Here is a 15,295-nt window from a genome sequence, read left to right as displayed (position 1 = left end):
TGTTTTGTACATCGGAGGCTTTGTTATGTATGGGGGTATTTTTCTGACATGCTTTAGGGCAACTGTTTACCTTATAGGACATAAAGTAACATAGTGCTTAGAGCTGCTGCCTTGCAATTTAAGACCTGGGCTCAAACCCTGATTCCCACTGTAGTACCCTGAGCAAGGTGCTTACCCTGAATTCCTAAAGTAATGTGTGCTGCACAAATTAATAAATCATTGTTTAAGTAGCTTAGTATATATACCTAGCCCTTTAAACCACCCTGGACAAAGGGGTCAGTTGAAGAAAAATTGTCTGTTAAATGAATTAAAATATGTAGTCATTATATGCAGCAGTTTTATGACTGTAGGCAGAATGAATAATGAAATTAGTGCAGCATTACATGTGGAGTCAAATGTGTTTTGTATCTTCAGTATTTTGAATTACATAAAATAGAAGTTTACAGCATGGTAATGAGAGGAAATAGGATGGAACATCTGTCTTAATGAGGCACTGGTGCCATTCTACAATCTCGCCGAAATGAGTTGACATCTGATGACTGGAGTGTCCCCAGTTCATGGCTTACACTGTTGCTATGCTTTTTATACAATTCCTTAACTACCTATGCCCAGTCGTTGGTATTGTAGATAGCCTGGAGTGTTCCATTGCCATTATTAAAGAGATGTTTCACAGTAATCATTACTTAACATACCATGGCTATCCCGATCACCGAATTTTAACCCAAAGACCTTGATGAGGCAACAAATGTGTCTAGGTAACAGGAAAATGTCACAATGCTATAACCACAGATGTTCCCCTTGTAAAACCACAGTAAAACCAGTAATGGAGGTTAAATATGGGCAATTTAAAGTGGGCTAATGGGGTTTGGGGGGGGGGTCAGGGTGTAGTTAAAGTTCCACTGCTTTGGGGTAGACCATTAAAAACTATTAACAGTCAAATAAGCCGATCGCCAACTTTGAGTGTTAAGTCGGTGTAGACAAGAGACCCTACAAATTGAGTGCATGTGAACCTACTGACATATGTAGCCTACATCTGAGTTGAAAGGAGTAACTCAAAAATAGGTTACTGGGGCAGAAAGCGGCAGGTACTGGGCAGCAGGTGGCGCAGTGGTTAGCGTACCACTTTACACTCAAGTAACCTGGGTTTAAATCTCCTCTCCTACTGCAGTGTTCTTGAGCAAGGAAGTACTTACCCTGAATTGTGTCGTTAAAAATTACCCTGCCAGCAAACAAGCATAATCTGCTGAAAAGGCGACACTTTTGTGGGTGAAGTTAGTAGACTGGGAATATCTCCATTATTGTTGATCTCAACCCTAGCTTTACGGGTCCCTGACACGAGCAGAATTCCTCCCACAAGCTCGCATCACACGCGCCCCAGTCGGTGCGCCATTAAACAGATGCTGGGAATGAGACTGGTCCACAGTACCATGTGGGGACACAGCTGTCTCGCTCTTTGGGGATGACTATATTACCAGGGCACTCTCACCGTGTCTGATGCATGGCCCGAGCAGCCCATTAGAGTGCCCGATTAGCTAGCCCAGCACTCTTGAAAAACACTGCCAGGCCAGCAGGCAAGTGTTAATAGGGAGGCGCGCAGAAAGGACCCCCCGATGACAGAGAAAGCAAATAAAACGGAGAAATCGCAGGTGTTACAGAACGAGGGTGGGGCGGGGCAGGGGGTTCTGACGGATGAGACGGCGTTGCACAGTCGCTCTGCCAAGCGCAGGACTGCTGAGTCGATAGCAGACTACATTAGCAGCTCCGGCTTCATGCCGTCGATGGGGGCAAGGGGGCGGGGGGAAGGACTGAAGGGATCAATGCAGGACAACGAGGCCAGGCCCCTGCTGATCTCCTTATCTCCCTGCCAGAGAGTTTGTCTATCTGTCCATCTGCCGCCGTATCCGCACGATGCTATCGGCCAAACCTCTCACCTGGAGATTCATCTCGCAGGAGGGGTTAAAGGGAGGCGAGCTCAGGTGAAGAAATGGCTTTCCGAACACCCACCGAGATTTATTGTTGGTGTTTTTGGAACAGAATCAATAGTGGCCGAATGCGTCTTGTTACCCAGCTACAATACATGTCTACAATATATCCATGCCTGTGCCCAGCCTGATCTCAACACAAAACCCGAAAATATTAAAGCTTTACAGAGACACATAGGCACGAATGCATTTGCCCACAGATAGCCAGCTCAAAACATACAGCACTTTCCGAGCAACGAAATGTGCTTTAGACGCTCATAATTTCCATCATTCCTCAATGGCATCATTATGGCTGTATGTACTGGACAGACATGCAAAGAAAACACAGTTTAATTACTTGCATTACAACTTGTACTGTTTTCCATTGTTTAAACCAGAAATGAATCAATAAGTAACCTTTGAAACCCTTCTAATGTGCCGACTCAAAATAAACCTCCTTTGTCAGTCTTCCGCCCTGAGCAGCACTCCCCCGATCTGACTGGTACAACCATATACTTCACGACGTCCACACAAAGGGTTTCACTAATAATTTTACGGTGCACTACACATATCAGTGGTCGCTACAGGTTACTTCACTTTGTTAGGACGTTGGTTTCGTCAACAAGTGGTTCGCAAACGCAGACCTTCGGACGATCATCTTGCTGAAATACGTTGACCGCTTCTGGATATTGGAACAGCTGGTTGTGTAGTGGTTAGAGCTGCAACTTTGCCCTCCAGGGAACCAGGTTCATATCCCACCTCCTGCTGTAATGCACTTTAGTAAGGCACTTACCATGAATTGATACAACAGACCCTGCTGTATAAATGGGTAAATCACTGCAGGTAGCTTACAATTCAAAGCTGCTGGTGACACACAAATACCAAAAATTTAATATGCAGCCAGAAAGTGCTGGGTGGCTAGAATGCACTGCCATGGAAGAGATGCCCATCACATAACATAGCCACAGAGCCCTTCGTCGTGGTCAGCGGGTTGAACCGCGGCAAGAACAGCAGCCTTCGGTCCACTCACCTCTTTCACCTCCAGCCACCAAGCCACTTCGCAGCTCCTTATCAAGGTTTCCTTTTATCTTCCAGTATGAATTGTACCTCGGTCAGATGTGGCCTCGATGAAGAAGCAGCCTGATGTAATATGCATCTTACGGCTTTGTTGCCGCCGGGTATTTTCTGTTTGTCTGGAGCAGTCTTATAAGGGAAGGCCACACGCATACCGATGCAGCGCTGACAGCAGGAATGTGAACCGTATCTTCTTTTGTTTTTAAAGTAAAAACTATAATATTTTTCTTCACATTCGTACAGAATGTTGCATTGTCTCCACTTAGATGACTGCATGATAAATACATTACATTTATGTAGTCTTTCATGTACTTTCCTTGAAGATAGCCTTGACTCCAGAGAACATTTCACAGGGGACACAGTATGGAAAGCAAATGACAAATTTAATACTGCCAGCTGGGACCCTTCAGGAACCGGTTTGAGCTCACAGCTTGTCCGGCTGGCCGGCCTGTGCTCGTGAGTCAGCGCAAGTGGCCGGGCCGTTAACACATCGTACGCAAGCCAAAATTTCGCTGTAAGAAGCAGGAGGCTACTTTCTGCTCTTGGAGGAGCGCTGTGTTGGACTGGAACACAAAGAACACAACAAGCCGCTGGGGAAAAATAAAAGGCACCGGCTAACCACCCCCCCTACTGAGTGACCCCTTCAGTGACCTGCCTCTAACCTCTACATCTTACATCACAGTCAAAAGCAGCAGTGTTGAATGGAAGTGGCAAAACTTTAACAATAAGCAACAAAAACCCTAACTGCCGAACAAGCCAGACAGGTTGTGCAAGGAAAACAGACTATAGAAATAACGGAACAATCAGCCAAGGTTGTAGACACTGCACACAAACTGCTGTCAAATGATTACTCTCTGCCAGGTTTTGCACATACAAGTCATCACATAACCATGTCCTCGGAACCAAATCGGACCATGCCTACCGCAAATTGCTAAATAAGCGTGGGGGATGGGGAGTAGTGGGAGCAGGGCTGGCAAAGCACCAGATTTACCCATTCATCCAATCCTGGCTTAGCTGCTGACTAACAGCCCTGGCTGTGTGAGAGCTGACATCATCCTCCCAAAGTGAAGAGGCCAGTATGCTTCTTCTTCCCAGGTTCGTCAGGATCTTCTTGCATGGTTACATATGCATGGGTTTTCCCTTCCCCAGTATGCATTTTGTTTTAAGGGTCACTGTTTTCTTGAAAGGTTTCACCACTGGAGATAAATGGCCAATGTCAGGACTGGAGGGAGGTTTTCGGAACAGCTGGAAAGAGGAGGAGAGAGGTGGCACACGGAGCCTTCCTTGGTAAAAGCGGAAACAGGGCTTAACTACTTAATCTGCAAATCAAGCAGAGAGACACTAAGTCAGATTAATGCTACAACAAGAAGGCATCAACGGGACTGGACTCTTGTCAGCTGGTCTCCCGTTTCACTTTTATTCTGCGGCCGAAAAAAGAAACCGAAATTCCTGGAGTTTTAGCATGAAACTGCAGTAGTAGATCCAAACAGAAACTGTTCCCGTATCGAAAAACAGCGATCAAGACGGACACCGCAAAGAAGTGTGTCTTGACCTCCAGGACATATACAGGCTTGACTTAGTCCAGATAACAGACATGCCCATCTTCACTTGGGGGTTGCCTAGGTGACAGACATGCACAGCTTCTCCAAGCCCTCCCTACAAACCAACATGGTCCGTGTACGTAGCGTTCATTACTTTTTTATTTGAAAATGAAAGACAAAATGCAAATTACATTCGTGTACGTTGCAGAAAAATGAGAAAAATGGCTTTTTATTGTTTCTGAGCACACACACAAAAAAGAAAAGGACTTGCTTCTTAATTTTCTCTTTTCGTTTAACCATGCAAAGTGTAGAAATCAAAATCAAACGGATGAACGCGATGGTGCACGGACCCAACATCCACAAGTTTCTGCATAAAGCAACAGGTATTGCCTCTAGAAGAAGTCTGTGTATAAAGTAATTACACTGATAAATCAAACTCTCAAACTCTTACTTGTGAAGGTAACACTTTCCTTTTTCATAACGGATGTACACCTGTATGTTGCCTAGATATGATTCAGTGTTTATTTGTCCCAAATAAATCCACATATTATATTACAGTCCCTCTAAGAGAAATACAAAACCTAAATCTGCCTCTTTGGTTGAACGTCCTTACTTTGGAGAGACGTAAATTTAACTCGGTATCATATCCCTGTTATTTATTTATTTCCCCAAGTCAGAAAACATTAACGAGATACTGAAATAACTGCAGCAATTCAAACAGCTCTTCTCCGGGGCTTATTACACTTGTCCCAAATGTGCAGCTGGTACCCTCGACTGCTCATCCTTCCTTCTGGAACGTTCCCATTCGCTGCCTCAGTGGACAGCCCACGTCGATTCATCGGCCCAGTGGGACTAGAGGGCTCGATCGCAATTCTGCTCCAGCAATCAACCCAAACAACAGCTTCATCGCTATCCTTGCGTTGGCTACAACAAGACAGGTCTGGGAAGCCACATGCATTAACATCCTCCAGGCACAAAATCATGGCAGTCTGGGCAGACCGCTGATAGATAAATAAATAAACAAACAAACAGACATCGGCACGCTGTTTTGACTGCAATTACAGTCATCTTTGCAGCAGCTCCCATTGTGAGCTCGCATCCTGATGTGTTGAGCAGAGAGAGCGACACGTGACCCTGGTGCCCTCTCTGAAGAAACACCTGTGGCTAACAAATGGGAATGAGGTGCTTTCGTGGATTGTAACCACCCACCATCAGCAGCCACTTGCTGCAAAGCATTAATGACAAAACAACAAGAGCAACTTCGTACACAGGTGTGCCTCAGTAAAATCGATGACTTGACAACGTATGGATCAGGCTGTGTTAACTACAAAGCACATGGCTATGGAAGTTTCATGACTTCTACATTAGCAAATGATTGATTCACTTTTAATGTATACAATTATTTTCCCTCCGCACTGGTACGATGAGTACTTGAGAGTAATGATGCTGAAAATGAACCATTGTATGCCCGGTTCGAATGAACTGGGCCGCTTTTCGAAGCGCCTTGCCCGTACCGTATTGGGGTAATGCCAGGCAGGATCAGATGCCCTATATTCTGGCTGGAGACACCACAAACACCAAACTCAACCCGGACCTCATCTCCCACGATGGCCTTCTTGTGAAAGGCAGCCAGTGAGGCGTGTGTCCACATGGACGAAGCCAACGTGACTTTGAGCTGACTTCTGGATGTTGAAGACGTAGGGAGGCTCAGGTCGTCGTTTTAGTTTTGACTGCATCGTGTTCCACTTGAAGGCGAACAAATGAGACAACATGTCGATTCCAGCCTCACAAAGATAGCGGAAACAAAACTGCTATGCTGCCAAACAAAACCCATTTGCCTGACACCTGCGCAATGCAAAAATCAACCTTTCAAAATAGGCTTTGGAACTGAAAGGTATGAAAACATTTAACATTGTGGAGTGTCCTGGATTTAGCCCAATCCGCTCTCGTGCTCTGCAATAAACAACATGCTCATCCGAGAACAGACGGGGGATTTGGAAGGAAATAATAAGGTATGCGTAAAGCTGCTAGGTTATTGCTCAAAGCACATCTCAGCGCTAGGCAACTCCTTTTCACATGTAATTGTATTTTTTAGTTGATACTCATCCATCATACAGAGTTCTCGTTCCCCAACGTTTACTCTTCATAAGACGTGGATTCGAGGTGGGAAAACACACCCCCCCTCCCCTTCACCTCTCCCAAAGCATCTGACATCTCATCCTCTTGCAGCTCCCATAACTAAATAAAGCTAAAGAAAAAAATCAAGTGGATCCTTGGGCAACTGCAAAGCAATTAAAGAACACGGACTAATTAGCAAAAGAGGCTGCCATATATAGAGCATCAAAATTCCAGAGGAAGAGCTGAGGCTGGGAGTGTGTGTGTCTATGTGTGTGGGGGCTGGGGGGGGGGGGGGGGTCCTGTGGTGATTGCAGGCCAGGAGATGAAAAGGGCTGTCTAGTTAACAAGCTCATCAATAACAGTTCCTCCAACAGCAGTGTGACAAATAACTCCAGGTTGTTTACACGTTCCATCCTGTTCAAAAAAATAAAATGGAAAAAAAAAAAAAACATAATACATGTACCCCTGGAGAATATGAGTATGCAAAGGTGACATTTTGAGCTGTTCTGGAGATCACAGCTCCCTGCCTTTTACACCGGGATTTGCGTATTCAGCTCTGGGGCCTCCTATTTGATCTTGAGTCCTTCCGTAGAGTGTGTGTGTGTGTGTGTATGTCAGTACCTCCTCTATCTGTCAATATAAAGAATTACTGTCCATAAATCGCTGATCTTTTGAAGAACAGTGGAATGTCCATCAGTCCATCAAAAGATTCCAGCTACTCTTCACTATAAATGCTAAAATGTCAAACAATCATATGTCTGGGGTGAATACAGTTCCAGTCAAAAGTTTGAATACACCCGCAGGAAAAATCTCCTCAAAGGGCCTTCGGTCAACACCTCTAAAAGCTCTTTTGCAGCAATTCCCGCAGATGAAGGACACTTGTGAATGCTTTCACTCTCACCCTGGTTACTTTAAAGTTACATTTTGCTTTTTTATTTAAAAAAAATGGATTTTAAAGCAAACCGGCTGACATGATGAGGGACAAGGACAGAACTGAACTTTCCAAGTTTCACTTATTAATGCTTTTACTGTTTAAAATGTTAAGATATTGCACTAATACACATTAACTTAACATGCTAAAATCCAATCCTATATTTTCTTCCAAAAATAACAACTACATTCATTTCTTAATGAAGACATTTTAATTCAGTAAGCTCCATTCACTGGAAGAGTATTATCTTTAATACATTAATCTTTTACCTTACAAAAGCAAAGGAAATACTATTACGGGATGACTAGGTGTGAATTTCCCGTCTACCGAAGTGCCACATTAATACAAATCCATTTATGGGGAAGCTGAACGGTGGACTGCATTTCTTCGTGTTCTGGGGGTAGCTGAATAGGCAAAATGTGAGCAGCAAATTGAAACGGCCAGCTGGCCTGTTAATGTGTGCAGTGTAACCGAGGGCAGCAAATGAAGTGACATATAATGGCTACTTCACTGTGTATATATAGTTACACAGGCTATACAAATTATATTTCATGGTCAGTTCATCATCCACAAACTATTAATTCGGGAGACCAAACTTGTATAAAGCAAATCTTTGCTCTGTTTCGCTTTCATAATGTGTTCCTTATTTTTCAGCCAACAGTAAATCCTCTGGGATACCGGACTTAAACTAGCTAATTACGTATAAACATTAAATAAATAAATAATAAATGGCACATTTGCCCATGAGGTAATTGTATTACAGCAGAACGACAAAGAAAAACTAATTACAAAACCTAATCAACACTGGCTCCATTTCAAAATCTAACAAATATAAATAATAAGGACAACAGAATTTACAAAGAAGAAAGACTTTTTTCCCCCTTTTGTATATAAAGAATATCATAAGATCTCTGCAGGCAAAGAAATAAGGCAAATATATTTAACTTGTTTGTTTTTAAAAGTTCTGACCTTGCTTCTTCTTTTTCTTAATTATAAGGATCTCGCTGCAAAGGAGAGAAAATCCTTAATAAGCATCACAGTATTCTTTATATACTACGTTTAGTGGTTCACAACTTAAGAGAAATCAATCGGCTTAACTGCACATGATGTCCGATTGATGCCCTGGCAATGGCAGAGCATGCAGCGCTGCAGACTGGGTGGTGGGCGGAAGTGATTAGGTCGCGCTCTGAAATGCTGTCCTCGGAAGGGATCGATGTTCTCCTGAAGTGTTGCCATCTCTTAGCAACAGGCTCGACAATGACTTCTAGGGGTCAAATGGACGATCGAAGGCAGCACCCTCAGCCACAGCAGTTCAGATCGACAGGGCTGAGCGTTTTCTGAAGAAACTGCAGGCATGCCATAACACATTTTGACATAAAAGGAATGACATTCTAAAAATAACACATCTTTAGAGCTCAAATGATTGCAGCGCTAAGTACAGCGAGTTTGCATCACTAACAGATTCATTCATGTAAATTAATTAGGTAGTTCTTATTTTTCTCCATTGCTCCGTGTGTGGCACAGGCCACCAACAACAGCTTACCAAAGACTTCTATCCATTCATAAGCATATTCTCCTTAAGTACTGTTTAGATTCAAGGATAACTCTGCTAAACTAAATCCATGCACTTAAACAAGAGCAGATTGACTAAATTTATCAAAGTTCTACTTCAACTGATATATGAGCAAAAAAAGTACATGATACAGACATTCCCAATGCTGAACACCATTAAAATGGTTTGAAACCTACCTATCAGGTAGATCCTCCAAAATGATATGGTATGGCATGGCTCCCTGTCTTCATGCTCCAAATTGGTACAGCATGGCTCCCTTTCTTCACCTCAGCCTCTCTCAACTGGTGTTCTGCTGGGTTTGGTGCTGGGCACCCTACTCTTTCCATCTACCCCTCTCCCTTGGTTCTGTTGTTGCTTCTCGCTGCTGTATGGTTTTCCTATCATTACTATGTTGACGATGCCGAGCTCTTCTTCTCTGCTCTCCCTGCTGCTCCACACATACCCTCACATATCACTATTACCTCTCTGGCTGATCTCTGCTTGGGGGACAGAATACCCTCTAGAACACAACCTCTATAAAACAGAGATCCTCCACCTCCCAGCTAGTCTGTCCCCACCTGTCGAGAACTCTCAATCAAACTGGACAACTCATAGGTCTCACCTGCTTCACTGGTTAAGAGCCTTTGAGTAACAATCAATCCAAGTCCTTGCATCCCTCAACACATCAAAGCCAGGTAACTCATTTTTGTCTGGCATTCTGGCCTCCGCCATCAAGCCTTGCCAGCTTGAGATACAGAATACCACGGAGCAAGCTTTCTTTAACCTGCCAAGGCATTCCCATGCAGTTCCCCATCTTTTTCAGTTGACTTCCTGTGGCTGCCCATATCAGGTTGAAGACTCTGGTTATGAGCTAGAAGACCATCAATGGATTTGCTGTCCAATACAGAAAGGACACAATTACTTGTTACGTCCCAGCCAGACTGCTACACTCGTCCGTCTCTGGCCATTTGGTAGTCCTAAGGGGTCTGAAATCAAAAGCCCAAAGGCTTTTCTTGGTTTTTGCCCCACTGGAGTGGAATGATCACCCCCTCTCCCTCAGAACCGCTGAAGACCACTCAACATTTAAGAATGGGTGCAAAACACATCTCTTTAGGACCCACTTCTCCCATGACCTCTCATCTACTCCATAAATTTGAAGCACATTAGTTTTCTATTTTTTAAAAAGTACTATATCAATTCTATATGCAGCTACCTGCATAATGTATGCTGGTTTTTAGACTAATTGACTGTACTTTGAGAATAGCATGTCTGCATCTGTATCGCTTTATCATCTTTGTTTTTTCAGAGTTTTAAATCTTTTGAGAAAAGTGTCTGATAAATGAATAAATGTAAATGTAATTACTTTATTCCAGAAAGGATATAAAAATAATACCCACTGAATGCTTTTAGAAGAAAAGCTAAAGTAATTTATTAGCTGTAATTAACTGACTAACTACTGACAAATTATCTTTAAGGGCAAGCAATGTGTTCTAAATGAATCCATGGCCCACCACACCCACTCGGAGGTGACCAGGACTCTAACAGTCAACAGAGAACTAAAACATGAGCTCAACTGATTGAAACTTCACTTGAACGATGGCTCTGGATGAGCCACAAAATGGCAGAAGATACCCAATAATCAAAGGGCTTATTTCAACCATACTCAATGATGAATGGGCAACAAGTTCTTTCAAATTTTTACTGCAAGTCAACAGACAAATGAAACTGTAAAATAGAGACCACAGGAAAAACATACTTGATATAAACAAAGCACAGTGGAATCTTATTCAGAAAATGAGTTTGCCACCACTGGTTTTTACCAATCTGGTGAACAATACACAGTACTCAGTTCTAAATGCACACACTGTATTTTCTATGAGATGTACGATGTGGAGAAAAGTGTGCTAAACAAATAAATGTAAATGTAAATGTACACAGCATATTCTCTTTTGCTTAGTAACCCCCTGACCCCACAGATGGGAATCCCCATCTGTTCATATATGTTCACTTGCTGTATGGACCATGCAATGGGAATAATGGGCAAGACATGCAATTTTGCACTAAACAAATACTTTCACATGCTGTAATACACTGGTCACCCCACCAATTACAGGACAAATGGCTGTGACTGACAGAGAAGCTGGCGGCCGGTAGGCTACAGGAACATGACGAGAGCCGTGGGAAGTGCGTATGCTGCTGTACATCGAGTCAAGATGGCCAGGTAATGTTACTGACCCAAAGTCTGGCTGCGTCACCCCACAGAAAGCATAGAGCTGCCAATCCCATTCCGCCGCTGCTGAACTCTCGATGGAGACCAACGAATGACAAAACAAAGCAAATGGCACAAACCGTCCTCTGGGCCACCGGATTCTTGCTCGACTCTTGACTAACTTTCCTCATCAGAAAACATGTCACATTTGGCTTGTCATGATGTGATCTTAAAAGAGATGCAAATTATTCACCCCCAGGGTATGAAAAGTGAATGTTGAATTTCACCGCTGCTGGCAAAAATGGGGGAGAACAGCGGTCTCTTAGACACAAGTACAAGCTATTTGGCTCCAGGGTTGAATAAAGCCTCCATTCCCAAAAGGGCTAACTTTTGTTTACTCAATTCAACGTAGGTGCTAAAAAAGAATGAGTCATCGGCTAAATCAGTTTTTCAATAACCCTACACGATGTAAAGCAAACAAAAAACAAAAAAACCAAACTACGACGAGTGATTCTTAGAAACAACAAATCCCGTTCCTCTGTGAATGCATGTGGCATCCCTGTAAAAGAGTGCGTGCTTGCATTTCCATTTAAATTGCCTAAAGTCATTTCATTAAGATTTAATGACGGAGTGTGTTTACAGTACAATGGATGCGGTAATAGGTTTACTTTCATTACAGTTTGCCGCTGTACTTCAAATTGATCTTGTTTGCCAGCTATGCTGAAGGATGTCCAATGACCTAGACTCGCGCCATTATCCAACACAGTGGACTGGAGTCGTTCTGCTTGGCTGAGTTTATTATCTTCAAATGGGGCAGGGTTCGCCTATGGAACCGTAGCCCCTTAGAAAGAACAGCCCCATCCATCTGTTTGTCAAACATCTCAAACGTCGATTAGAAAGACTGGTTTTGCAGTTAGGGATATACAACCGGCACTGTTTGACTAACAGTACAGCACCACCAAACGTTTTTCCGGTAGCATCAGCAGCTGAATTTCTCCAGATCTTAATCCATCCATCCATTGTTCATAACCGATTGTCCAGTGAAGGGCTGCAGTGCTCCACAGCCGACCCCAGGAACATATTTTTCCTCTCAATGTACATGAATTCATGTTTGCTGATTCCCGCACTCAGTCCTAATAAATGAGGCATCTCTCCAAATTTAAGATGCAATGAGGTTAATTGAGCAAGTATTGCAAGTACGCTATAGATAACAATAAACCGCCTGGGAAACGGCACAGCATATGTTCTAGATTTAGTCGGAACATAATTAAAGGAGCCAAACCTGAGAACCGGGTGAATCTGATATAACTGATAACTGCGCACTGACAGCACAGAGCTGTTCGCTCTGCCACGTGATGCAGTCTGCTGTTTGTCATACCTGGCTCTCGGGAATGACGCAAGCACGCTTCAAACACTACAAAATCACTCAAACACTCAAGGGTCTGACTGCTTTAGGAAAATGTAATGTTGCAATAAATGTATTCAGTTCATATAGAGGAGAGCGTCATAGACTGTGACATTGTCAGTGGCGAATATGTATGATTAAGCTTTAGTGAAAAGTTGCTATTTTAAATCTGATTAAGGAAAATACAGGCTTCTAGTTCCAGCCGGACTCATTGAAGGTCTAGCCCTTAATTACGAGCCATTAGATAAAATGCCATTACCGCTGATTCCCATCCTTCGGTCTCTGGAAATGCTGATATTTTTGCCTACATTCGAGTGGCCCCTTATTTTCCGTGGGCATGTTTTATTTTCTTCAACCTTCCTGTTAGGGCTGTGTTAACACCTTCGACAAAACAGGATCATTTTAAAGGTAGGTAAGGCTGCCTAAAAAGTTCTTGGGTTTGACCAACATGCCTCACTTCCCAATTTCACAGCTCATTGCTGAAAAAGCTTTCCTCTCAAAAAATCTGGGACCTGGATGCCTGCAGTGCTCTGCATCCAGAATTTTTTTTCCACAAAATTCTCAACACCTCCTCCCCCCAAAAAAAGGAAAACACTGCACTGGAAAGGCAATCCAACTTGTCACTAAGGGGCCAAAATAAAACAAACTAATTTTCTCCAAAAAAAAAAAAAAACTGCAGCTTTATGAACAATATCAAAGAAGCAGCCATATTCTGAGATACGATTTAGCAAATCAATGACATGTGCTGCTGTCTAGGCTGAACAGAGCCGTAGTGAGCCGGCGATACACAGGTGTCTCTGCCTACAAAATAAGCACTAGAATTAAATGTCAGACCCAAAACAACAATTCCAATGTGCGCTGATCTCTGCTGGGAGTCTGAAACGCCTATGTGTGCTTTAAAAAGAAAAAAAAAACACCAAGGATGCAAGGTCTGGTATTTAGGCACCGTTTAATAACATTAACTCTCCCACAGCTATTTAAATGAAGGTCCAGCAGCAGTCCCTCCAAGAGCTTGTAGTATCACTCATCTTGTATCCCCACAGTGGAGGTCTGTGTGCGTCTCTCTCTCTCTCTCTCTCTCTCTCTCACACACACACACACACACACACACACACACACACACACAGTGGGTTTACACCCGCCAGTGGCATTCAGGGAGGGTTGCATTAACACCTATGTGCAAAGCCACTGCACCATGCATGCACCCGCAGCCTCCCCTTTATCCCAGCGCAGCGGCTGGGGGGTCTCAGCAGCGCTGCCATCCTCCCGCCCCCCTGCAAAGCCCACTTCGCATGCAGCAAACAAGTTTCCCCGCACACACACACACACACACAAACAGCATAGTCACTGGGAGTTCTCAGGGAGCACCGCACCGACATGGCTCTCCCAGCACACCTGTCCGTGGTGAGAAAACAACATCCTGATGAGCGCGATGTGCTGTTACGAGTCCCGCTATACGCCGATCGGATACGTCGCTCCTTACTTCCCACCACATCTCGCAGTGAGACACCTTCACCCCGCAAGGCGCGTCCTTGCGACTCCGCGGGTGGTCTAAGTTAGCGCGGGGCGTTTTTGCGAAGGTGATGATCGCGGTCTGTTCCGCGCGAGGTGGGGCACAAACGGGGCACCCACTCCCACTAAGGGAAGGCGCGTTCCTACCTGGCAGGACGGCAGCGAGCAGCAGCAGCATCCAGAGCCCCGTGGGCACGGCCATGTCCACCCACGCAGACTGGGCGAGGGCTGAGCCTCTCCCCCCGAGCAGAGCGCTCCTTCACTGAAGCCCGGGGACGGCGAGGTGGTCGCGGTCAGCGGGGGGGGCGCTCAGGCATGCAGCGGGGCGGCGGGACGCGAACCGATACCCAGCGGGACGGGCTGGGACGATGGAGTCCGGGAGAGCCCGGAGCCCACGCCACTCATTCAAAATGATAGTGACAAATATGGAGACGATAAAAGGAAGGATGCTGAGACCGATGCTGATGTTGCGCCTTGCTGGGGAGTAATATTCCAGGTGCGTGGAAAAAAAAAACAAAAAAAAAAAACAAAAACCAAAAAAAAAAAAAAAAAAAAAAAACAAAATATTTGTCCCGATCAGAGAGACTCAAAGATGTCCACTCCACGCGGCGAGCTCTAAATGAACCACTTTGTGTTATGTCCGAAATAAAATAATAAAATCTCCGGAGCTGCTGTGATTCAAAGACAGCAGAACACAAGCAGGCGCAGTGTGTGTGTGTGTGTGTGTGTGTGTGTGTGCGTGTGCGTGCAGGATGCAGGCGGTGTGTGTGTGTGTGCGTGTCTGTGTGTGTGTATGTGTGTGCAATAGATGTGCGAATGTGAGAGGGAAGCTGACAAGAACACGCCAGCCGAGTTCGCAAAACTAGTTATTCCAGAAATGTACAATCCCACGGCGGCGTGGCGGCAGGTCGCTTTATCCCTCCGCGTGTCCGATCGGATCGCTGCAACTTCCACACACCACTGGAGTTCGCGCCTGCTGTCGCCGGAGAACC

At 44.5% G+C, this 15,295-nt stretch overlaps 1 protein-coding gene across 2 annotated transcripts in view; it reads right to left on the bottom strand.

The window, feature by feature from the left end:
• Nucleotides 1-15,045, bottom strand: part of nectin1b (nectin cell adhesion molecule 1b) — a 142,344-nt gene extending 127,299 nt beyond the window's left edge. For both annotated transcript variants that reach the window (XM_029255695.1, XM_018764803.2), the window contains exon 1: nt 14,451-15,045. In XM_029255695.1, coding sequence (XP_029111528.1) covers nt 14,451-14,505 — 55 coding nt within the window. In that variant the 5' untranslated portion in view covers nt 14,506-15,045. The remainder of the gene's footprint in view (nt 1-14,450) is intronic.
• Between the last annotated feature and the right edge of the window lie 250 nt (nt 15,046-15,295).

This window comes from Scleropages formosus, chromosome 10, assembly GCF_900964775.1.
Source record: "Scleropages formosus chromosome 10, fSclFor1.1, whole genome shotgun sequence".
NCBI lineage: Eukaryota > Metazoa > Chordata > Actinopteri > Osteoglossiformes > Osteoglossidae > Scleropages > Scleropages formosus.
This window is presented reverse-complemented; position numbering and strand designations above follow the sequence as displayed.